This window comes from Pezoporus occidentalis, unplaced genomic scaffold (assembly GCF_034315485.1).
Source record: "Pezoporus occidentalis ecotype Australia unplaced genomic scaffold, CSIRO_AGI_Poc_V1 ctg80, whole genome shotgun sequence".
NCBI lineage: Eukaryota > Metazoa > Chordata > Aves > Psittaciformes > Psittacidae > Pezoporus > Pezoporus occidentalis.
Genome location: NW_026916159.1, coordinates 2197580 through 2223980, shown reverse-complemented (window position 1 = coordinate 2223980; position 26401 = coordinate 2197580). Strand labels below are relative to the sequence as shown.

General features: G+C 40.6%; 1 protein-coding gene across 2 annotated transcripts in view; it reads left to right on the top strand.

The window, feature by feature from the left end:
* OSBPL10 (oxysterol binding protein like 10) overlaps window positions 1–22418 on the top strand; it is a 103537-nt gene extending 81119 nt beyond the window's left edge. For both annotated transcript variants that reach the window (XM_062603549.1, XM_062603550.1), the window contains exons 7-12: window positions 2990–3136; window positions 8895–9378; window positions 18109–18295; window positions 19711–19893; window positions 21398–21551; window positions 22307–22418. In XM_062603549.1, the coding sequence (XP_062459533.1) occupies window positions 2990–3136; window positions 8895–9378; window positions 18109–18295; window positions 19711–19893; window positions 21398–21551; window positions 22307–22351 (1200 nt within the window). In that variant the 3' untranslated portion in view covers window positions 22352–22418. The remainder of the gene's footprint in view (window positions 1–2989; window positions 3137–8894; window positions 9379–18108; window positions 18296–19710; window positions 19894–21397; window positions 21552–22306) is intronic.
* The last annotated feature ends 3983 nt before the right edge of the window (window positions 22419–26401 follow it).

Sequence of the window (26401 nt, the reverse complement as noted above, 5' to 3'; positions counted from 1 at the left end):
CTGAATGCTTACACACTGGTAACTACTAAACTGCATGCTATTTCTGTGGAGGAAAAAAGAATTAAAAACCTGATTGGGCCTTTATGATTTTTTTTTTTTTTTTAATACAGCAGCTTTGTCTTTTAGGGCTGTTTGTCCACACTCCTGTTGTTGTACTTGACCTGGCTGGGGTTTTTTAAAGGAAGTGTCTGTTAGTTGAAAATGTCTATTTTCTCTGCTTTAAAAAGCAGTTCAGTAATTCCTTAGAACAGCCAATGAGAGAGGGAAGTACAGAAAGGATATTGTTTACTGAAGATGGCTGCTGTTCAGTTCCTGTGACATAAATTGTAAACCTCTACTGAAGTTCTTAGTTTCTGCAAATGTGAAAAGATGCAGATAGTTGATATCATTCTACATGCACTGAAGGTCACTTGTATGTCGCTGGCTCTAGTAGTAAAATTGTGGAATTTTGGTGCCCTTGCACATGTTCTTAAAATAGGTTATAGTTAATTAAAATTATGGTCCTTATTGCAGATGGTCATTAAACACTCTCCTAATGTTATTGTACTCATCCTCCCTGATGAGCAGAAAGTCTTTCATAGAATCATCGAATGAACCAGGTTGGAAAAGACCTTTAACGTCATCAGGTCCAACTGTTACCCCAGGACTGCCAGGGCCATCACTAAACCATGTCACTTCCATTGAAAAAAATGCAAACTTTACTTTCCTGAGCACATAAATGGTTTATAGGGTTGCTTGTCCCTGCTGCATGTTTTGTAGAGCAGCGATGAGAGTTGCTGTTTTGTTAGTAACTCTTGAAAGGCATGAGAAAAGCTTATACAGCAGGAAAGAAAGAAGGATTTCTGTCCCTGATTGAATGTGTCGTCATGGGGAGAGAAAGAAAATTCTTAATATATGATTTAGGCTGCAAACTGATGCTGTGAACAACTGAGGTTAGCAGCTATTACATGTTCACTTGAAAGCATCCTACCTCTCTCTCACTCATGTGCCCCCTCCCTCCTGCTCCCCTCCTGGATCCACCAGGATATCCTTTGAGAAACAGCAGCATCATTTCCCAGTTGGAGCTGTGTGCAGTGAAGCTCACTGATCTCAGTGCCATGCAACTGGAAAAGCAAGGAGCAGATTGACATCTGGTGCACACTCTCCAACTCGATAGCCAAAAAAAAAAGGAGGTGGGAATGAGGAGGGGAGGTTCCCTGGCTTTTTTCCTAGCACTGTTAATTCCTGCCGGAGCCTGTTTGCATCGAGCTCGGTTCATGGCAGTAACAGAAGCAGCAGTGCTTATCCACCAGCTCAGTGCTCTCAATGAGGTCAAGCTGGATCAAAGGGAAGCCTCCTGTGGAAGCATCTACTGTAAGTTCTGCTACTGCTTTTTCCACACTCCCCCCAAATGAGTCGTAGGCTGTACAGTTGAGCCAGGCTTTGGTGCTTTATGTCTCCCTGGCTGATAATTTTGTATGAGGTTGTCAAGTTTCATGTTAATTGAACTTGTCAGTAAGGTGCCTGTTGGATAATAATACTGTGCATTTTGGGAGGAAAAGGCTTGTTGTTCTATCCTGTTATTTTCTGAGGGATGGGAGGAAGAAAGTGTGGTTTTTGTCCTTTTGAAGAGCTCCAAACTGTTGAGGTGACAGCAACTCACGAGATTTTGTTTTATGTAATCTACATATTCTCCTTTCTAAATAAAGTAATATGTCTTTCAAATGTTCTTTGCTTCTAGCAAATAGCTATTCTCAAAAGAATAGCTACCTAAACATTTATTTAATTACAAAAAATAGAGAAAGAGGAAACACTTCATTGAAATCTTGGAGTCATCTGTAGTCACTAAATTTCAGAGACACTCTGCTTACACAAGCTGCTGTTCACCTGAGGGATCTCTGGTGTGATCGTTCAGGAATATTTCTTTGAAACCCAGTTCTGAGTATAAGCTGGTTTGAGTGAAACTTTTCAGTTGCAAAGACTTTCGCAGTGAGATGAAAAATTTCTCATTTCATGTAATGAAATAGCTGGTTCTGCAGAAGTGCTGTTTAACATGAAGGAATGCTGACTTCTGCAGGTAGTTGTGTCTCGTTTACAGCATGGAATCCTGGGGCAGTAACAAAATGCTGGGCTGTAAATTTTTCAGCTATATAACCCAACTTTTTTATAGTACAAAAAGATTACCTTAATACGTATCTGGAAGGCTTGCAGAGTGGTTTCAATGGATTGAACAAAATAACTGCCACCTGTTGGATTATTGTTAATAATATATTGTAAACCCTGAGGAGAAATGAAATAAAACATCACAAATTGTTATTGCTTTCTGCTGTAAAGTTCCCTGTAAAGGAGGATGTCCTGATCTGCAGCTTGTGTCTGAAAACTGGGTTGTTACTGGCGTTATCGTGCAAATGAAGCAGCCTAGTGTTAAAAATGACAAATGTCATAAAGACTCACAGTATTGCTTTAACCCCCAAAATCTAATATCTCTGGTTTTGTTGTTTTTTTTTTTCCCAATTATAGTATTCTTCTTATCTCCTTCAGGAATAGTCTTAGCTTTCTTAGATACCTAACTTGGATGTTGAGTAGAAGAAAGGTGGGAAAAAATAGTGTGAAATCAGGTCATGCAACAACTAGGTATGAATAATGGCTAGAGAGGTTTGTGAAACAATGTCTTGAAGACTCATTTACAACTCTGTATTTCTGTTTAATAAATAGAAGACCTGTTACTTTAAAATGCTATGATTTTTGTTTGGCATCACTGCAATATAGTATGAAAAGATAATATGTAAATTAGCATCTGATACCTAACCACTCACATTTTGCGGATGGGATCAAAAAGCTCTATGAATCCATCACTGGATTTTTTTTATTTTTGAATTTACACCTTTTCTTGGTTTAACAGAAGCTGTCTTTGGTTCCTTTGAGACAGCTCTGTTTTTAAACATATATAATAGGAAGAAAACCATACTGTATCTTTTTGTCCAGATGGTGATGTTCCTCTTAATTTCAGCGTTCAGCTTCTGAGTTGATCGTAGTTGAAGATGAAATGACAGATACTGAAGATAATGAAGAGGAGGATTTAGGAGTCATGGATGATCAACGTAGTGTAATTCTTCATCTCATCTCCCAACTCAAACTTGGCATGGACCTTACCAGGGTATGGACACCACTTCTCTCTTACAGTTGTTCATTATTTCTTCTTCCTCTCATCCTTCTGTTTGTGTGTATGCGTGCACTTGCGTGATTCCTGCGACCATGTTTTGCCCCTGTGGACAAGGAAGTTTGACTCTTTATAAAGGTTTGGTTCCAAGCAGGTATAGAGGGCTGTCTCCTGCAGGGTTTCACAGGAAGTGACTACATCAGATTTTATAGGGCTGGGGGAAGAGAAAGAAAAAAAAGAATGAAAAAACCCTGAACCTCTTCCTTAATTTTATTGTAAGTCTTTCATAGCAACTGTATGTCTTGTAAGTATCTCACATGTATAATAAGTCCAGGTGCATTGAGTGTTTGAGGGACAATAATGCAATGGTATAGATGGAGGTGCGTGCTCAAGTTACTGTTTTGTGGACGGGATTCTATTTAATTATTTGGCAGCTTAAAAACCCACATGATGGTGAAGAAATCATAGTCTTCAATGTATCACTGTTTTTGTCTGTGTTAAACCACTCACCAGTTTAACCTTCTGTGCATCCATCTGATCCTGGAACCAGCATTGTTAAGAACTTCTCTATACTGATGTGATCAAAGAAATTATGGTGTCTGAGAAATTGCCCGTAAGTCCTTAGAGTTTTGGAAATGAGGTAGAGGTTCTGGAAGCAGGGAATTCCTCTTTCTGAATAGTCCTATATTCCAGTGATACCTTCCCATGGGGCTTAATAAGTAATCAAATGGAGTTTTGTGGAGATACAGAATTCCCTTTCCTTCCACACAAGTTTTCTACATAACCCCCTTCCCTTCCCCTCCCACCCCTCCCCAATAAGCCCCCTGTAATCCTTTTCCCACAGATAAGAGGAGCTCCTTCTGATGCACCTTCCACAAATAAAAAAATCTGGAATCTCCAGGGAATTTCCCTTGTGCATGTGGTAGCTTTGCAGGAGATTCTTCTCATGGGCATTTTGCTTTTCTGAGGGGTTCATCTGCTTTCCTTTTGATCTTACATATTAATCAGAATCTATTTTTACCATCACTTTCTTACTAAATAAGGCTTTCTCAGTATAGTCTTTTCTCCTTCCTCTGGAACAATTGACAGTATTTAAATACATTTTTAAGACTGAGCAATCCCGTGATCTGTTGCTATGTATAGCTATTGAATAGCTGCACAGAAATTAATATTTTGTTCTAAATAGAACAGAAGTTTCATCATTGTGAATAGTTTATACCTCTCACTCCTTAGTATGTCTGGGGTTATGTACAGTTAATTTTTGGTTTTGTTTTTCTTATATTCCTCATTTTTCATAGCGCTTCCTCTTTTCTGTGTTGGTTTACTAAGGTTGCAGGAGTCCATAATGTTTAAACTAGATCAGGATTCGTTACCTGTTGTTCTTTTGTCTTCAAAGCAGTTTGTCTTTGGTAATGAACAAGATTTTTCTTCCTTGTGTCATCTTTTTGTCATGGCAGAGGAGGCAATATCCCAATGACACACAGTTAATGTAAATAAGAGAAATTCCTGTAAATAAGTGTAGACACAAGAAAAATAGGAATGTCAATATGTATGATTACCTCTTTCTTACATAGTGTTCTAAGAGCACAGTTTTTCAGGATAGTGATGAATATTATCAGATCTATAGTATGGCAGAATACTGGCATGCATGAATGTGTGTATGTAGTACCCACAGTCTGAAAAGAGGAACAGGCATATGGCAGAGTCAGATCCATCCCTACTCTGTGTGATGCACAAATACACATATGATGAGTATTAATTAGACATGCCACATGTGCACATCACTTTTCTGACCATTTTGAGGATTAAACAAAACATGAATTATAAGACAGCTGGTTGCTTTTTTTCATTCACTTTTTTTCTTACTGACATGAAGCCCTTGGGGCTACAGACGTGTGACACTACAGTTTGGTTTGTTGGCTGTCTCTCTTCTCGTCATTCATGATTCCTCTGCAAGTCAGATTTCAGATAGCCTTGATGCTGGTCATCCTCTACTGGAAGTGGCCGTGGCGCAGAAGTTGCTAATATCAGAGGATGTTTTACATGTTTCCATTTTCCTGTGCTGCCTTCCCTAAGGTTGTTTCTTTGGTTCATTTTGTGAGCTATGGATTGTAACGTGACACGTGCATGAACAAACAGCTTTTCTGAGCCCTTGGTGGCTTTGAGTTCTGGATGCATGATCATTACTTTCATGTACCATATCAGATGAGGCAGCATTCTTTCCTTTTCCTGCAGAGTGATTGCATATGCTAGTTTTGGCCTTGCCTGCTGACATCAATTTCCCACAGTGATGATAGTCACATTAATGTTGCAGAGGTGCTTCATTTCTGAGACGTGTCATGCTGCTGTGACTTTTAATGAGGAGTTAAATGGTAAAAATCTACTGTGAAGGAAAACACTTGCAATGAAGTATTAAATCTGCATGGGGATTTGCTAGAACAGGCTGAACTCTGTGGTGGCCAAATAGACTTCAGTAGCTGAAGAGAGTTGGGTGGGGGAACAGTTCACAGCAGCAGGACATAATACAAAAACGATACGTCAGACTGGGCTAGGACTTTAAACCTCATTTAAAATTGGAATTGCTGGGGAAAAAATAAGTTTCTAAATTGTTTTTTCTTTGGACTTTTGAAAAATGAAAAATAGTGCCAAAACCTACTGACAGAGCCATGAATTTGTTGGCAATGGCATCTAACGGATTGCAATTAATTCTAACAGTTTTACAGATGGGTGATCACTCCCCTGCATTCCCTCACTTTCCCTACGCAGTTGATGTGTGTTAAAAATAAAGGGCTGCCATTCTGTGTAAAAGGACTGCCAGTAATATTGCAGAATACCAACCTGTTGTAAATTAACATTGTAGTATGATGTTGGTGATGTTGTTTGTAATTTGTCTCTCAATATACTTTTGCATTGTAATTTTAAAATATAAGTGGCATGAAATTTATTTCTACAGTGACTCAGATGACAGTAGGAAAGCTTTTGTACCTCTAAAAGAATGACATCTCACATGGGGTACCTTGGCCAGATAATGCTGTTGACACTCATGTTTTGCCTCACAGTAAATAGTAGCAGGGGTGAATATCTCTGTTCTTAAGAACCTATGCTCTTACTTTTCTCAATTGCATTCAGATTTAATTAAGTATAGGTGAATTAAAATGTAGGAGATTATGATCAAGCTTTGAACCGGTATTCTTTTTTCAACCTCAGTGACAATGGAAACTGTTAAACTGCTTCCTTTTCACCTGAAGCCTGAGAGAGAACAGATTATTCTAACATTTTAGAATGCAGTCAGGATATTTTTTTGCTTCAGACTTCAGTAACTTGATATTTATTCTAGAGGGACTCTTTTGTCCACTTGGTTGTCATGGTGGCTTTTTCTCGGGAAAAAATTAAGCAGTTTTGACTTCTTATGCAATAAAAAAATAAAATCCTACTAGTAATCCAGACCAAAACCAATATAAAGAACATAGGCTCAAAGTGTATTTTTCTGAACAGTGCATTCTGTTAGGATGCAGAAGAGCTGAAAAACTCATTCCCTTGGGAGCTGAAGTACCAGCACAAGTGCATGACAGTCCAGTGCTGGCAAGAAGAATGTGGTTACGCTTCCAAATTTGTTTATTTCTGTTTTGCTTGTTTCTGCAGAAATCAAGATAGGGCCAATAAAAAACCCACCCTAACTGGTGTGGGGGTTTTAATGTTAGTGCATGCTGGTATTGCATTTTGAGACTTTGAGGGTATGAGATTATTTAGTAAAGGGCAACATTTTCAAGAAACATTTTATAATACTGGAGTTGTGCAAACTTTACAACTCAGTTCTTTTTCATGTACAGTTCTGCCTTCTTTTGTGGAAACAACTCAATTATTCTGCCCTTTGCAGTGGATCCTTCCTTTCCTGCTGCAATTAAGGGTGTAGTTTCCATTTTAGTAGGGCTTTTAAAGCAAGATCATTAGAGCTGGAGTTCAAGCTTTATTTGGATTTTAAATTGATTCTTGAAACTGAATGTTAAGAGTCCAGTGATTCGTAACATCTCATTTTGTGGCTGTGTTGGTGTTGGCTGTGTTAAGTATGTAGGCAGCAAAGCACACAGCTGGTACTTGAGCGAGTAGCAATGCAGACTATATGATGAAGTCAACAGGATGAAACCACAGCAGGCTTAATGTTGAAGTATAACGTTAACACCATCATAGCTATGGTCTGTAATTTTCTCCTCCATTTGTGTAATCAGGTCACTTTTTAGAGAGAGTCACTTGGACATGACGAGATGTGGAGTGCTGTTTATTCAAATTAATTTTTCTGTCCTTTCATGTCTCCGCAGTGAGCTCATGGTAGTCACTAGCAGTATTTCTAGACAGAAGTGATGGAGGTCTTTTCTGTTTGGCTCTCTGTTGCCCTTTTGATAACCTGATCTTTGAGGGGAGAAAATAAGTGCAATGAAGAATTAAAGAGGAAAGCAGAATTGCTTTAATAGAGGACAGCTGTTGGTCTGCATCTGGCAGTGTTGAGCCACTTTGATTCTAGACAGATAGGTTTGTGCCCCAAGGTCCTTGTTGGTCATGCAGAAGCAACCCCTGAGCTCCCCAGGGACAGTCCTGCACAAGGTGTGGAGCATGGGGGAGAAGGAAAGAAACTATTTTCGGTCCCCTGGCCCTTGTCTGCCTTGCCGTGCGCTCCAGGATGTCTTACTGAAAACTCTGTTACTCCTGAGTGGATGACTTTGGCAGCATTTGCGTTGCCAGGTGAGCTGCTTGAGGCTGCATCCAAATCACTGGAGACTGCCTAGTGCTCAGTCACAGATTTTTTCTGCCCCCTCCTCCCCCTCGAGCCTCTCCAGTCCCAGGACATTAATGTAACGGCTTCTGCAGCTCTTGTTTGTCTCAGCTTGTCTGAAATAAGGTGAAGGCATGCTGGGACCCATCACACTAGTATGGTATAGTATAACTGAGGGGATGTGCCATGTGCCTGGGGTGACTGGGTGGCAAGGGATTTAACCAGAGAAGTGGGAGAGGGCATCACACATACAGTGACAATGTACAGTGGAGGGAGTCAAATGGGGAGAGTTTGCTTGCCTCTAGCCTCTTGGGAAGGGTCCTTGGCGTCGTTTTATGCTTGGAAACACACCTGAGACTTGGTTTTGGTTGGATCTAGTTGGCTTGGTTTGTTAGAAGCTGGAAAGGACCTAATACGTATGCAGTGGGTGGTCAAAGGCCTGAGAGTGAAATTGAGAGCCTAGATGTTTGACAGAATGGTCGCAGATGTACGCTCCACCGCTTATAGGTTGGTGATATGTATGTTTATATAAAACACTTGTCGCCCAGTGGTTTCAGAGGGTGTGCCCTCCCTTTTTGGAGGATTATGATAGGTTGGGTTTGTTGATGTTTGCTGTAAATGGATTTACATCGAGTATGATTTTTATGTCCTATAAACAGGGAGAACAATGGTTGGTTTGTTAACTGAAAGGAGAGGAAGAGGCAGATTTCCATGTGAGCAGATCAGCCCGTCCCTGTTGTGTGAGCTGCTGTTGAGAATCCTAATGAAATAGAAAGCAGCCTGCATGGCTCTCAAGGCTTTTTTTTTCTTCATTCTTTATTTACACTGCAAAGAAAATGAAATTGCTGGTACAGGGGAGGAAAAATACACTCCCAAAACTTGACAGGGCCACAATTGCAGCTGTCTTAACTGTTCTCCCCCCACTCTTCCCCTGTGGTAGTATGATCATGGGGAAATCATATCTGCCTTTGTCTGCTTTGCATACAGGTAGTGCTTCCAACATTTATTTTGGAGAAAAGATCCCTGCTGGAGATGTATGCAAATTTCATGGCCCATCCAGACCTGTTTTTGTCAATTGCAGCTGGAGCCACTCCTGAGGAAAGAATTATCAGCTTTGTGGAGTATTATCTAACAGCTTTTCATGAAGGCCGAAAGGGAGCTGTTGCCAAGAAGCCCTATAACCCTATAATTGGTGAAACGTTTCATTGCTCCTGGGATGTGCCTAAAGATAAAGTGAAAGCATTAAGAACTAACGGTGCCTCCACGGTTTCTAAGGAACCAACCAAGGAGTTTGGCCAGGACCAGTCCACGTGCTACAAGCTGAGGTTTGTAGCTGAACAAGTGTCCCACCATCCACCAGTATCTTGCTTTTACTGTGAGTGCAAAGAGAAGAAAATGTGTGTGAACGCTCATGTATGGACCAAAAGCAAGTTTATGGGCATGTCAATAGGTGTTTCTATGGTAGGTGAAGGTAAGAAATGTGCTTTTACTTTGTTTTTCTGAGCTAATGTCATGGGTGTCAACACAACAGAAATCCAGATACTTTCCTGCTTGCTCTCCCTCTCACCCTTCCTTTCACCCTTGTGGCTATTTGTTTTGTGAAGTTTGGAAGTAAAATTGCAGGGTTCATACAACTTCTTTTCTGTCCAGGCAGAACGTGTATGGTATGTATGTGTACTTATATTTTTGTAGTTCTGTTAACATGTGGCTGTACTGCAGACAGATTTAAGTTGCAGTAGCAAATGGCTGCTAACAGCATATTCTGTAAGAACAGTTTTATTTGTCATGCTGGCTTTTAAAATGATCTGCAGTTTGGTATGCGATGGTTGCGTAAGTGGAACAAAGCAATAGGAAAACACCACATTTTTACTTAAGCCGAATGTTCTTTTTTTCGTAGTTTCTGCAAAGAATCATGGTTTCTGTGGTGTTCACAAAGTTAGTGTTTTATCTCATGCTTTATAGAAAGTCATGCCGTCAAGGTATAAGTCATGATTTGCTATATCATACATTCACAGACTGCTTTATGGTAAGTCATTGCTCAACATGAATTCAGAAATACAGGGAATTGTAACGAATTCTTCATGAGTGATGTGAGCTGACAAACACACCTGTACCAGTGTCATTACTGACTGCTAATGTATTGACTTTATGTTTCTAAGCAATTTAGTCCCTTTTGCCATTTGAGGGTAATTCCCTGTGTGTGTCTTTTGGTGTTTTGTCTTAACTAGTTTTTAGACTGTAGTCTCAGAAGGACCAGGACAACTTACAGTAAATGCTTCTTTTTGTCATCATTATGTTAAACACTATGATATTAAAGGTACTAAAGAAGTAGAGTGGGAAATGAGCAATTAGGTTTTGCTCATTAATAACAACAAAACGATTATGGTAAAAACATAGATATGTTCTGCTGTTTCTACTAGCTAGAGCTAAATAACAAATTCAAACAGTAGAAAAGGCTACAGGAGCTTCTTTTCTGATGGCAGTATATTCCCTTTTTTACAGAAGAGCCCTGTAACTTCCTTAACTACTGCATTTGATAGTATTGTGATAGCTAAAGTCTATAACAGCACGGCTGTTTCCTTCTTCCTATGACTTAGGTATTTTGATTTTAATATGGAGTTAGGGAAGTTGGGAAAGGAGTGTCAGAAGGGAAGTTGGTCTTTCTGTCTTCTGACTGTACTGCTGCCAGCCTGACTCACTTTTTAACTTGCTGCATTTTTCAGGTATATATAAATTTCTACTGCTGTTGTTCTCAGCAAAGGGAGCTATTTAATGGGAATAAAATTAAACACAAAGTCACTTATGTAGGAGTAGGGAAATTTATTTTCCTTGTTGCTAGCGCACAGTTCCCTGGGATTGAGGGTGTCTGCTGGGAGGATTACTTAAGACTTCAAAGTCCTGATGTGTCCCAGTTTTGAGAGACAAAGAGTCTAGAAATGAAGCACTTCCCTACCCCAAGGATAGTTTAATGTGTGTTTCTGAGACTAAGTTCTTCCCTGACCACTTTTTTTTTTTCATGATCCTGGAGATATGCCAGGAGTAGAGGCAGGCTTTGGGGAGCATCTGCAATGGTCAACTCTTCTGCTGTGGGCTTTACTGCAGTCTTTATGATGGGAATTTTGGGAGGAAGTTTGGGTTTACCAATTTATAGTTGCAATTTGTCCTTTTTTGTTCGTATAAGTGGTGCTGGACATGCAGCCTCATGGTTGCCCATGGCAGTGGTGGAATCATCGTCCCTGGAAGTGTTCAAAACCCATGTAGATGAGGCCCTCATGACATGGTTTAGTGGTGGCCTTGGCAGTGCTGGGGTAATGGCTGGACTTGATGATCTTAAAGGTCTTTTCCAACCCAGCTGATTCTATGATGACAGCATTTCTGGGAAGTGACGGAGAAACCCCACTGCAGCCCATGCATTTCTCTTGCATGTTGTGGACTGGCAATGGGCAGGAAGAAATTGTACTGCTGAAGCTTTTCTGTCATCTGGAAACAGGCAGCCTGAAATGAGCAGCCTCAGTTTTAAAATGCTTGCTTTGCAATGTGGTTTCTTCACTCAAAATGATGCTTTCTTCAGTTTTGAAAACATAAAGTCCTAGGGAAGTGTTCAGAATTAAGCTGGTGAAGCTTTGTGAAGCTGTCCAGAAATCAGAATCTACTGCAGACATTTCTTATGTGCTGCATAAGTATAAATTCTGTAGTAGACTGAAGTCAGTGTGAGCACTGGGGAGCAGGTTGCTGAACCAAAGCCACTGGGCTTACAGTGTGCAAAACCTGTGTCTGTATTTACACATCCAATAATGCAGGCCTAATATTTTTTTAATGTGAAATATGATTTGAAGAATTTTCTTTAGGGACATTTTATGCAATGCAGAATTTCAAATGGGGTGAGTTAGTCTAGCAAAGCGCAGATGGTGGAAAGACAAGCTATGCTGTTAGTCAGAAGGTACGTGAAAGTAGTTAAGATAGGCAGAAAACAAAGTTACCTACTAGGAGAAGCTTTCTGACAACAAGGTTGCCTGCTGAGGTTGTAGAATCTTATTTTAAACTAAAAACTGGATTAAACAAGTTTCTCAGGAATGACTGATCCTGATTTTGTAAGAGACAAAGTGACAGTTTGTGAATCATAGAAAAACCTGGGGGTTGATTGTTTGGTCATGCAATGCTACTCTGCCTTTGGCTTTCTGTTAGAACAAGAAGGATTTTAGATTCTGCGTGAATTGAAAGGCAGTTTCCTTGATATCTTTAAAATATCTGTGTCCATTCTGAGACTTTGTTTAAATCATTCTGGTGTTGGTAGAGTAGTTTCATTATACTGTGCATTCATAGTACTATCTGATGTATGGAGTGAAAAAAACCAAAGCATTAGGGAGCTGCAGTTACTGCTTTGGATAATTCAGTGGGAGGAAGTGACCACCTTGTACTAATTCAGATATTTATCAGAACACTTTTGTTTGACCTGTAATTTTGTTGTGGCCTTAGTGTCGAATACAAACAACTGGGATGTGTTTTTAAACTTTGCTCTCTATGGAATAGTTTTGTGTGTGCCTTTCAAGGAATTCAGTGAAGCTTTTTCTACCACAGTTGGCTTTTACAAGAAAGTAGTCGTACTGAATTTTGGAACCTGTATTGTGTGAGGAACATGCTGGTCATGTCTCTGTGGTGGTTTTTGAAAGGTATTTTTTTTAACTGGTCACAGTGTCCTTAGATGTATAGAGCATGTTGCTTTTTATGCTGTGTTGTTAGACTAGCATAAAAATGTTGTTAGAATAGCACTGTTGGTTGAAGCAGCAGTGGTTATACTGAAGTAGGATGTTGTAGAAGTAGAAAGGCTTCTACAAGAATTGAAAGCATATGGAGATATGAGGACAGTGTGGTCCTGTCATACAGAGTACAGCTCAGTATCTCAATTGTACAATTTTCAGTGTGTGTTGCACCTCAGTGACTAAGATTTTTTTTCTTTATCTTTGATGTTTGTTGATTCAAAGTAAGTATCAGTTGCAGAGATGCAGAACAAGTAGGAAAGCATGACTGGAAATCCATGTGAGATGCTGTTTGATATGCTAGCCCTCCATCTGTGGTTATGAGGGGTCTAAATCTGACTTGCTAATGAAATGTCTCATTTTTTTTCTTCACTATATATCAACTTCCCATTCTTCAGAGTAGTCAGCACTGAGTTTCCTCATGAGAAAGCTACCCTGAATAGAAGAGAGGGTATTTTGCATAAAAGAATTCATGTTGCATGTGCAGTCCCTAATTCTGGTTAATTATGTACTAATGAGAGAGTGAGGGAGAAGACTATGTAGTGAATAGGATCTCATGAAGATTTAAAATAGTCAGTGTAAATATTTGATGTTTTTTTTACATGGTCCAAAGAATCTTTAGATACTGGTTGTAGAATAAAACAGACCCTGACTGTAGGATAAGGATGGAAAGTGGGTAAGTGGAAAAGGCTGTGGTGAGCACACCTCATTGTGGGCGGTGCTTGTTCCTTTTCCGCTCTTGGATTTTGTTCCAAAGCTACAAAATCCAGCAGAAATGTCACCTTTGACTCATGGGTTAATTTTGCAGAGAACATCGAGTAGGTTTCGGTGTATTACTCTGTATTATCAGGTGGCTGGTTATGTTTTGTGTTTTCACTCCTGCTATCTTAAGTGTTTTAAAAACTAGTGAGGTGTAGGCATCCAGAAATTGCCTTTTAAATTGAAATCAACCTTGAAAAGATTTGATAGGATGCTCTTCCCAGGGTAAATCTAAATGAGAGCAATAATATTCTTTTATTTGGGTTTTTCTGTTCAAGTATCTGAATGTGTTTACAGATGTACAGGGCTGTAATTTCTGTTCCTGAGGCATTAGTGACTTTTCGGTTTACCAGTCCCAAAGATTTACTTCTCTGTGCCACTAGAGCTACCTAAATATTTCCCCAGCACTGATTTTTGTACCGATATTTTTTAGCCCACTGGTTTCAGAACAGTTTCCATATGGCGTGACACTCATTACTTAATTTGGCAGGCTCCAGTCTTTGGAAAATGAGCAGTGCAGCGCAGCTCACTGGAATGTCTATGAGACGATAAGAGCCTGGTTCTGGCATCTCATGTTTTCCCATTGGAACCTGATGCTCTACACCTGTGTGGGGTTCATGCCCCACCTAACTTACTCCTGTTTGTGGCCTGTTAAGAACAGTGCAGAGGGAGTGGAGAGCCTGTCAAATTAGGAAACTGCCCAAGGCTGTTTGTGTCCCGTGTGCCATTTGTTGTTCAGATCGATCTCCATACAGTCAGTGGGAAGCATTAAATTTCACATGCCTCTTCTGCAGCTCATTGATCCAGAGCCTCCTCTGGGTATTTTGTCAGGGTGCATTACTGGAAAATAAATGCACAAAGCTGCAACATTAGTGAGGGACATGTAAAAATCAAATAGGGGAAAACATATGTTACAAGCATCACTTCTTTTAAGGCAGGCTGAGGAGCCATTGGAAGGAGCATGACTGTGAATATGTTGCCTCAGTTAAAAGCAGGAGCAAATGGTGTGGAGGACGTTTCAAGGGGGACTTTCAAAATTCTACACGTTTATAAAATATTCTCTCTTCAATGTGTGATTTTTGTTTCATAAACTAGATTGCAAAATCCACTGTTCCTCCCTGGGTACTTAATCTGGTGCATTCTTCCATGCATAACAACTGCCTATAAATACTTCAGATTTTTTTTTTCTTTAAGGGAATTTGCAGTTTCCAAAATATTTCTTTGATGTGAGAGGGGGAAATGTGACTGAAAATGGGAGAGTCTTCTTTTCATGTATATTTACGTACAGCCATTTTTAAGGTAAAAATCCAATGGGGAAGCAAGAGAAGAAAAAATAGATGGTGTATTTTTAAAGATCAGTCCCAATGTGATGATATGTAAAAGCAGATCTTAAAATGTTAAAAATAACTGTTAGATTTTACTTTTTCTGCCTTTAATTTCTCTCCTCTGCAGGGTAGGGCTTGAAATCAAATTGTGGTAGCAGTTACAAATGCTCAGTGTCATTCTGGCTTTCTCTTCCCTAAGAGAGCACGGGTCTCAGTTACAGTCATGGTGCTGCAGCAGCAGTCTTCATGGTGCTTTGGTTAAATAAGGTTTTGCATGTGGACAGTGCAAATGATGGAATGCAAAGCTAACATTTTGGTTAATACTAAACATAGCATCAACTGTGGATATTTCAAATACTCCCTTTGTTCTTGTTCAGATTGCAATTATTGAGCTGGAATCATGTTTCAAGTGAAATAGCACTTCATTAAAAATGTATTTATTCAGGTATTTAAAGAATTCAAAAAGTATGCTCCCAGGTGCTAAAAATACTGCCAAAGAGCTGGGTTCAGTGTTTAATATCTAATCTGCTGTGGTAGTTAAATATTTACATTGAAGGTCACTGCTGTTGTTTGCTGCTCACTTTTCCATGTGCTTAGCAGTGTTCATTTGAGCTCGGCGTCCCTCCCACTTGAGCATGAGGGGAAAAAAGCTATTGATCCCATCAGAGAGATGAAAGCAAAGCTACACTAACACAGAGGGAATTGTGTTTACTGTGGCAGTTTCCTCTTAACGCGTTGACACACAGTGATGGTCAGATGGCTGGACCTGGGGAAGTTGGAGGCTCTGGAGAAGCTCATGTGAAGGTGTGGATCATAAATACAGTGAGGTTCTACCCCCAGTAGTGAGCACCACCCCTGCCCACCAGGCAAGGGTTAGACTTTTTGTCTAACAGAAAAACCTATCACCAGTCATGAAAGCCTCCAAAAACTGCCATGTTGGAAGCTGATGCTTTATGACTGTGTGAGGATCGTGTCTGTGCTTAGACCATTATGACTGGGGAAACGTGACCTCGTGGGTACCTCCACAGGCCATTTCCCACAGCTTGTTGGTACTGCATCTCTGTTGATCATGACAGGCATGAAGAAGGTGGAGAATAAATGGGAAGAGGAGGAGAAAGGGAAACTGACAGGATTGAGTCTAAAAATTTCTTCACAGAGAGAGTGCTCAGGCATTGGAACAGGCTGCCCAGGGCAGCAGTGGAATCACTGTCCCTGGAAGTGTCCAGAAACTGTGTAGATGAGGCCTGCAGTTATATGGTTTAGTGGTGGTCTTGGCAGTCCTGGGGTAATGGTTGGACTTGATAAGCTTAAAGGTCTTTTCCAACCTAGGTGATTCTATGATTCTGTGTAGGGAATGCCCACCTGCAGATTGCTGGGCTTCCTTTCTGCACTTGATCAGTACCCATGAGCTTTCTTTGATCCTTTTTGAATATCATCACCAGGTTAAAAGGCTTCTTGATTGTTGGTTATTAAGTTACTGTTATTGCACCATCCATTTAATGAGTTTGCTAAGCAGAGTTGTCTTTCCAAGTAAAAGTTCTTCCTGGCTGCATATCCTGGGTGAGCTGGGTACTGCAGCCTCCCTGCAGTGTGTTCAGCTTGGTTTTACCTGCAAGTATGGAGCCAAGGAACCTGGAGGCAAAATGTGTGTATTCCAGCTGTGTCCTGGATGTTCCTGCTCCTGAGGGGTCAGCACAAGTGACACAAGCAACTTGCTGAGGCAAAATGTTTGCAGGTCCTTTTAAGTCACTGCTCTTCTGTGTCTGTGCTTTTGCAGCCTCCGGCTTGATTGTGCCAAACTTGCTGCAGTAGATTTACTGGCTGTGTTGTTGCTGGCAGGCTGAGGTTGCAGGAGTCCTGAGAATAACTGCATAGAACTGTTCTGGTTTGCAAAAGATGTTTTCCTGTGGCGCAGTTTCAGGTGGCAGAAATTATGAGTTGCAGAGCTTCCTGTGCCTGTGCTGAGTGCTGTTAATTGGAGCCGATATTTAAGATGATGATTCTGCTCAGAACTCTGTGCTCTAAAATTTTGCCTGTTTTCTAGGTTTGTGTTTTCATACAGCATTAAGGGCATATTTTCATGTTGGCAGTAGCAGTGCCTTGTTCCTATTTAGTGCTTCTTCATCATTGCATGCTAGATCACTTTGCAAACGTAGTGTTGTGATTCCCTTAAACACATAGACAAACTAGTCAATACTGCTACTAACGTGTTCTTCCCCTGCCTGCCCCAGGGTGAAGACAAATTGGCTCAAGCTCATCTTGTTTCTAAACAGATACTATTACTTGCCAAGATCTGGGTGTTTTCCAAATAGTTCTGGGTTCTGAGTGCTTCCTGTGATGGGTTATTTTTAATCCCTGTTATGAAAAATTCAAAGCTGTAATTTTTGCCTTTAGGCAGTTACTAAATGGGGCACAAAAGAGTGTAAATCTCTAATCAAAAATATACTATAAATACTTGGCATTATTTAATTCTATGTGTAAGGTTTAAGGTGCTTTTTACATGGTGTTATGTCCTGCTCTTTGTCATCCTGAAGCCCAGACTACAGCTGTGGTGGGGATGGAGCCGAATCCTTAACCCCAGGAGACACTAAGAGCTGATCAGATGTGCAACCCTGACAAATTGCTATTGCTGCTGCATCTTGTTGTTCTTAGCTACAACCCCATAATGTTGAGGGTGGAGGAACCTTTACAGAATGAAATGGAATTACCGGTCATTTTCTCTGCCTGGAAGAGACACTGGTGGTGGTGGTAACAGAGCAGTGGCCCTGGTGCCCTTACTTTTGCAAAGGCTGTGTGGGAAACCAGGCATTTGGGAATGAAGGAGCAAACTTAGAGGCAATTTCTAGGTGGCTTCCTGAAGCTTGTTTCCTAGTTTTATGTGGGCTAGACCTTGGGAGAGCCTCTTACACCCCACCAGTAAGAAGTGGACCTGGTCATGTCTGATTGAATGGAGAACTGAAGAGTCCTTCGGCCATGCTCACATTTTTTCTGGAGAGAGATTATGAGATGATGCTGAGTGAGCATCTGAGTATTCAGTGTGGTGGTTTGTAAGCGTTACTTTTTCCCAGCTTTAATGGTTGTCAGTAACGCAAAAGAACTAACACAGATTTTCTGCTAAGCCCTGTGGTACCACGAAAGTTGTTGGGGTTCACATTCAGACTGTGTGCTGCTGAAAATGTTTGTTTGAAGAAGTTTGTTCCAGAGGACAGACTTTTCCTCAGCAGACAGTGCCCTTCTTCAAGGGGTGTTGCATCTTGTGCACTTTATGGAAGTACATTTTGATGGCATTGTTTGGTCAGTGACTATCAGGTCTTACCAGTGAACTTCCATAATTTCAGTTTCAACCTTCTTCCTAAATAGGTGTTCTTCACTTAATGGAACATGAAGAAGAGTATGTTTTTACCCTGCCTAGTGCCTATGCTCGCTCGATACTTACGATTCCCTGGGTGGAGCTTGGAGGGAAAGTCAACATCACTTGTGCCAGAACAGGCTATTCTGCTACGGTCACATTCCACACCAAGCCGTTCTATGGAGGGAAGGTCCACAGGTACTGGAATTACTGTGTTATTCATGTTTACCTGCTACTGGATTTTAATGCCAAGAGGGTTGGGCATCTGTTCGGTTCTCTTGGGGTATTTTATAGACAGATATCTGAATTTCTTTTCATATTAGTGTCTGGGATGACTTACAGCTTTGGAGCACAGTTTATTGTAGTTATGTTTTACATCGTTTCACTGAATTACCTGTATTTCTCTCATTAAACTAAAGTGAATGTATTCTTCCAGACTTCGTTGCTTGTAAAAATCGCGCTGAGTGCAGGACCAGAACAGGCAGTGTTTCTGCTGCACCAGCTGCTGCTTCTGTGTGGTTCTTGGCAGATGAACCCAGTGTTCCAGGTGGAGGGAGCTCCTCTAAGGAGGAGAGAAGCGGAAGTGGCGCTGCCCATAGCGGTAGCTCCCTGCTGGGGACTCCTACTCCTGCACCAAAACTCCAGATGATGAAAATATGTGTCTTTGGTTCCCCTTTATTAAGGGTGCAGAGAGGCACTGTGCAAGACAGTTTCTGTCTTAATTCCATGCTCAACTTGATGGTACAGTCATTAAAGGACCTTGTTGTGTTGTGGGTTGTAGCAGTACCCATGAGAAGCTGCACTTCTGCATGGGTACGTCTGCTTTTCTTCAGTTGATCTAATTATTCCTCCATATGTATATATATTAATTTCAATACTGTGTTCAGGCAAATACCACCATGGGCTGTTTTGACAGGGGCTTTTCTGAAAGTTGTAGATGAATAATTGGTGCCATCAGGGTGAGGGAAAACTGGGGAAGGTTGTGCTGTATTACTGTGATAATTTAACAACTTAACTGAGTTTACAGATTATTTGACATGGCTTGCTGAAGCATATATGCATGTTCATAAGATACACACACACACACACTCACATGAAGCTTCTTGTATTTTGACTTTCCAGTCCTGCCTATCTACTTTGCTCACTCTCAGACCAGTTCTTGAACCACCAAGGTGGCTTTAATCATTGCCTCTCAGCAGCTGAAAAGTAAATTTGCACAGTAAAAAAGAAAATAGAGGTACCTGAAGTCTTTGACATTGGTATCTGACATCATTGCACTTGGGTGCTAAAACAACATGTGGACTGGAAACATCACATGAATGTCAGGAGTTGTTTTTCAGGCTGATGAGGTGAACAGCTCTGGGTTAGAGCTGTGTCAGAGTTTGAAGCTGCATTATGGTTGTGCTTTGGGAGAATGTTGTCTAGTGCTGTGTTAGCAAAGCTTCCTTGGGTTGAGTCTTTCCTTTTGGAGACAGTGTGACTATGCTTGAAAATTTGCTGTGTAGATGTAGAAAGCTGCCGGTAGCCTTAGCTGTGGTAGTGCTTTCGTATGCTAATAATAAATGGTACCAGTTATTTCTGTGGTCTTTTTTTCTTCTTCCCTCTTGAATTAGGGTTACAGCTGAAGTGAAACACAGTCCCACTAACACCATTGTATGCAAGGCACAGGGAGAATGGAATGGGATGCTGGAATTTACTTACAGCAACGGAGAAAACAAAGTGATCGACACCAACAAACTGCCCATTATCAGGAAAAAGATTAGGCCGATAGCAAAGCAAGGCCCACTGGAATCCAGGTAAGGCCAGAGGTGTTAGTGTTCTGCTTCCAGACCTCCAATGGGAGCCGAACAGGGAGGCAAAGAGCAGTTGTAAATGGTGTGGTTCAAAAATGCCTCACTTGCTGCAGCATGTTAGTCTAGGTGGAGACAGCTGAAGCTGTGTATTGGTTCTGTGGAACATAAGTTACATTATAGTGACATGTACATCAGTTCTGTGGAGGGGGAAAATGCTTGTATGTGTTTTAATGAGCACTTGGAAAATGGTAATGCAGTGTTTTCAGGTGCTGCTTTGAGTGATAGTAACACGGTAGCCAAGTCTGATGCAAGTAATGTTACATCTTATAATTTATAATTTACACTGGAAATACATGGTTTATATATTTTAGATTGCATATTTTTATACATATATAAAGTGTGATGTGGTGTGAGATACACACACATGTGTATTAAGGCTCTCAGCACCCACATCATGTGCCTAACTGATTAGGTACATTAGAACAAAACTTGCACTGTTACTATCACTGTCAATAACTGTTGATGCTTATCTTTAGAAAAATCAGTGTTTTTATTGCATTTCTGAATATTTTTTTGAGAATTTAAAAACATGAGTTAAGCTTCATTTTGTTACCTGTAGATATGTTCTCTTTATTGTACAAAGGTGTGTCTTGAGTCAGTGTGCAGGGTCAAATAAAATTTTGCTACTTTCTAGACATGCTTCCTTATCACAAACTCATCTTTCCCCTGTAGCTTTGGAACAGAAAGGTTGGAGTAAATAAGGAAGCCAGTAGCTCTTCAGTGTATTTATTGGTTTTTTTTTGGATACTAGGAAGCAAATTACAACTTCTCTGGTGTTTCTGCAAGATATACAGTTTATAAGATTGTAAGTAGAAACTCATTTATTTAAACATCCCTGGAAGTATGTGAAAGCTGCAGTTGGTTTCTTCTCAGTATTTTTCTGGGCTGATGTAGTGTGAGAAGGCTTCGAACCTGGATGCTGTCAGTTGTGTGAAGAACAAGTTTGGTTGTATACTGGGAATTATTATTAACTGGGATTTGAGAGCACAGACCTGGAAGGCTCCCTAGAATCAGTGCACCAACTCCTCTGTTAGTGGTGGGAGCAGTCAGTGTCCCATTTTAATGTACTCTTGGCTTTTGGCTGACATTCTGTTACAAGTCACAGATACCACTGCAAATAAATGCAGAATAAACACATGTCATTTGGGGGTGGATCGTCAGTAAGGAGATGGTAAACATAAATCCCTCTGCTGTGAGAAAAAAACTGAATTAGTGAAGAGTCAGGAACATGAGCAAAAGTGATTAGAAGATTAACTTGCAAAACACTGGGAGTTGAGATTGGAAAATCTGGTCCATAAATGCAGCGACCATCCCAGGAGAGTGATGGTTCACGAGCTATATGGTTGCAGAAGCAGCATGGAGAACATGGTGTCGGGCCAATTCTCACCATACTGTGGCCACTGAGAAGTGCTCTCACACTGTCACTTGCTCTTTCTCCACCACACAGGCACCTCTGGCAGCACGTCACCAACTCTCTGAAAGAAGGCAATATTGATGCAGCCACAGAGCACAAGCACCACCTTGAAGATAGACAGCGAGCAGAGGAGAGGCAACGTGTGGCTCTTGCAGCACAGTGGAAACCAAAATACTTTGCCAAAGAGGTATTTCTATTGCCTTATTTCAAAGACCCTGTAGCATGTTTCTGTGTACAGGAGGATGTTAGGGACAGATCAGTTTGCCTGTGGTTTTTATGACTGACTGTTGTAAATTCTATTTTCACCAGTCTGGCCCTTAAAGAAGAGCAATGTGTTTTTCCATGTCCATATTGTAAACTAGTTTACTTTCCTTCAGTTAGATTTGAACCTGAGTTTTTGGTACCTAATGTTAGGCACTTAAAGCTGGTTTTTACCTTAAAATCCACATCCTAATTTGAAAGTGCTGTGTACTCATAGCCCCTGCTAATCGTGATCTCAGCATAGTAAAGTGAATATGGTCTAGGGATATTTGTCCAGTGTAATTAAGCATGGACATCTCAAAGTCTTGGGTTTCATCTGCTTGGAATGAAACAGATTTTAAAGTTTGTCTTTGCCCTTTCCTAGAGGAAAGGGGAAGGGAACTAAGACTGACTGAGAGAATTGCTATGTGACTGTGTTGTCACATTAGCCACTATGACCAGCAGTTTAAACCAGCAGTTTATCTGTTGCATCTTCTCATTGCTTCTCTTCCCCCTTGTAATTTTTTCCCTCCTGCCCAAATTATCTGTAAATTGATTAACCACAGAATTTTCAGATGACAGGGGGTGGTTTCTTGTGTTGATGAGTATTGTGTTGATGAGAATTATTTTAGCTTTATGTGAACTTGTACCGATCCTGTATGTATAAATCGTGTTAGCAGACTCTCCCTAATTTTCTTGCAGGGCGATGGTTGGCTATACTTGAATCCTCTCTGGAAGACCCAGTGATGCGATAGAGCAGTTGCCTCATAACTTTACCTTTAAGGCATTAAAATGATACAGTGTATAACCTGAAGATGTCATTGAGTAGGTCCTGTTATTGGAAGATAGCAACGAGAAGCTGTGTATTGTGAATGGGGCATCTCAAAATAACAACATTCGCAATTTATTCAGGAGCCATGTTATGTGTATGGGTACACGAACACACACGCGCACACACTTCCATATGTACACATACACACAGTGTGTATATGCTTGTGTGTGTATTATTTACACTACCTGTAAACAAGTTTAAACACTGACAGTGAATTGAAGACCTTTTCCTCTAAGTGTTAGGGCACAAGCCTCCAGCTGGGGCTCCCTGAGTTCTGTGCTTGCAGGATCAGGCCTATGCTAGCATATAAGAAAATACTTTTTTATTAGTTAAGGTTTTTCTATTTTTCACTTACGCCAAAAATGTTTTGCACTTAAAATGTGGTATGTCACTTAATGGCCGTCATTCTGTCTGAACAGGCATTGAGTAACTCACTTTGACATTAAGAATGATACACTGATGGCATCCTTCCTCTTTGGGATGCCAATTGAAGAGCATGTTTCTGGTCACTTAGGAGTGTAAATTTTCAGCCATTGTATAAGAAGTAGCAATACCTTCTCAAGAGCATTGTTCACACTAACCCACTGAGTCCCCTCTTTTTCCTTTGTTCATACTTCCAGCTGTTGAACAGATCTGGTCACCAGTGAGCCAGCTGCTTGGGTGATTCTCATCTTGTGCAATGTTCTGGGTACTGTTGGGCCAATGCTTTGGGTTACATGTTCCACTGAATCCCTTCTGGCAGCTGTAGCTGTGGTGTCCAGCTCAGCCTTACTGCAGCTTTCTACCCCCATGTAAGAGGCGCTGCACCTGAGCATTCCCTGCCTTGCCTTTGAAGTTAAACCACTGCTCAAAGGAGTGGCTGTGTGCTGAGGTGGGTGATACTGGGCTGGAATCCTGTCCTGCTGTGCTGCTGGGATCGGTGAGGGCCTTCCCCACCAGCTGAACAGTGCATTGCTCAGGGCAGTCAGACCAGAGCTGGTGGTCTCAGAGCCCCTCATTTCATGCGAAGGCTCCAGGCAGACCATGTGTGCTGATTGCTTCTGCTTTTGACCTGGTTGATTCTGAATGACATACTTGGGTAGAATTAGCCTTCTTAGATGAATGATTTTCTGATGCAAAAGTAACAGGTTAGTTAATTGTTACAGTAACAAAAACTTTATTAATGAAGCAAACAAAATGGGATATAGTTAGTTTTGTAAAGTAAAAAAGGAAACAGTCCTGTAGCTTGATCTGGTTTTGTAAGGTGACCACTGTGACACTGAGGAAGTGGATTCTAAAAGTGTGTTAAGGCTTCGTTGCTTTTTAATTGGTGTTTGTTGAGAGTGAAGATGTTTTTGAGAGGAGCAGCAACAAAAGGCAAATGTAAATGTGCTGACTTCTGCTGTGTCCTGTCAAGAAACCACTGTTTTCTAATGCACAGTAGTGTGGGCCTTTCCATAGTACTGATTAATTTTGTGCCTTTTGTCTTAACACAGTAACTTATGCTTTATATGTGTGACACAAATATCTTTTAAGTCAAAGTGCTGCTTAGATCTGTTCTTGTGCATCCTGCATAGACGTGACAATCCCTTCAGCAACTCAAGAGGCTGCTCAGATGTGTGTACACAAGGAAACACACCAGTAGTTGTTCATTTGGATGTAACAGTTGTTAATAGATCTTTATGTTCAAACTTCAGATCCCCTTTTAATGCAGCTGTGTCTGCTTTTTCCTCCTAAATGCTATTTTGTCTGTTGTATGTCCTTATTTTTGCACATTAAAAAGATCCATGTTATGAATGATGTAAATCCTATTTTTAAAAGAAATGTGGACAGTATGAGCTTCATTTTGTAACCAACATTTGTAAGGGGGAAAAAAAAAATATCTTATTTTTAGGAATAGTTGTTTTTTTTTTGTAACAAAGCCAAAATGATGCTGTCATAGTAATCACTGAACTACCACAAGTATTGTCAGGAAAATGTGTACTTCATCCCCTGCGAGAATTAGCTTTCTAATGGATCCTCTCCTGCTCTAGAGGTCAGTCTGATAAGTAACTGGAAGTATTCATATGGTTTGTAATATTACCACAAAGAACAATCGAAAATGCAGTATTGAACATGTGGAACATCCTCCCAGAACTTTTGGCTTTCACACACCAAAGAACAAGCCACAGACTCACTATAAAGAGCCACGGAATACCTCTTCATCAGGTGTGCAGGCCTGCACTCCTGAAAGCGTAAACCTCTTTCAGCTCTGGCGGTAGGATTGTCGAGGCTACAAGGGTACTGTAGCCATTCTTTTAAGGAGAAATTGGAGTCATTTATGCTTGTAATCTATTGAAGAGTTTTTCTGTCTGCATGGTTGGCTGTTTCTGCATGCCCAGAACATTCCACTTACATTCTGATAAATGTTTTGTTTGGTTCTGATGCGCTGAAGAACCCACTGAGGTTTCTGCTTTTCTTTTCCAAAGTAACTTGGGGGAGGCAGAGACGAAAATAGCCCTTTCTGAAAAGATCCCATCAGTGAGAGATTCCAGAACAAGGTTCACAAGTGTCATTTTTATGGTAGTTCTGTGTTCAGTGTATTTTATGAGACTGAAAATTAAATATTTATAAGCCTTACTCTGTAGCTTGTTCCAATAGCTGTCATGACTTGCGAGTGAACGTTTTCAAAGTAGCTAGTGTACACTCCAAATTGTAATGAAACCTCCATGTACTTCAGTTTTCTGTGTGCACACTGTGAAAAGCCTATGCAACCTTTTTCTTTCTCAAGTTAGGAATGTTCAGAAAGAAGATTTTTAACTTTATGATTTCCAAGATGCTCTGGCAGTCCCTTCTGATTTGCCTTCCTTTCATAATTTGTGACTTTAAGGTGACAATGCTCATGAATAAAAGATTTGTTTTATTTAGTAGTGGGATGCCCTTTCTCTTTCCACTGAAGCCTTAGTGTACTGGTACAGGTGCCTCAGGAGCAGTTCATGTGGCTCTGATGGAAGTGATGTTTCAGCTGAATATGGGTTTGTTGTTGGGGTTTTCTGCCCTGCTCATACTACCAGACACCACAGAGGTAAGTTCCTGTTTATACTGGACAGCACTGCTCAGGAAGAACAGGGCTGGGCACCATCACAGCTCTAGGAGAGGCTAGGCAACATATGCTTTGTTTGACAAATAAAAAAGAAGTGAAGGTATTCCCTTGTTTCTGAAAATTGTATTTCATTTAATCTTTGTCCTGAAGAGATTCTTGATGATACTACTTAAAATGCAACTCTGAATAATTGCAGCATTGTACACTTGCACAGGGAGGAAAAACGTGCTTAGAGGCTTCATGGATCCTGGTCAACATTTTTCAAGTGCTAGCTAACGCAGTTCTGGTTTATTTTAAACATTCATCCACAGTGTTGGAAACAACTGTGCCGGGACACTTTGTTTTAATGCAAACCACTGGCTGAAAAATAGGACAGGAAACACGATCCAATCCTGTTCCTTGCCTTTTGTTGCATTTGCTTCAAGGCCACATCTTGGAACAGGTTGTATGCTTTGGGTTAAATTAAGTTTTAGTCATGGCCAAATATGACTTATTTTCAGTTTTTACTCACAGTAGGATTGATGGGTATAGAAGGCTGAGTCAAGCATTCAGCTGTTTTTCCAAGAGTATATCGTTCTGTCATGATACTTAATGACTCTTCTCCCCCTCCATTATGGAATTACTTCCACAAGTCAGTTTCTCCTGGGATTATCAATAGTGCCTTCTGCCCTCATGGCTTTCAACAGTAATGATTGAGTGATACAGACCTTATGCAGTCCTGGCTTCTGGACACTTGCAGTTTTAGTCCCTTAGCAACTGGAGACCAGAGCCTGGCTTAACCATTTTTTTTTTAAAGGTTTTTACCTTGAATTTTACTGTTTTGTGGCAGTTATGCCTCAAGATCTTCAGAATTCAACCTAACAGAACAAAGAAAGGATGGCTGTAACTTAAGGAAATGAACTGG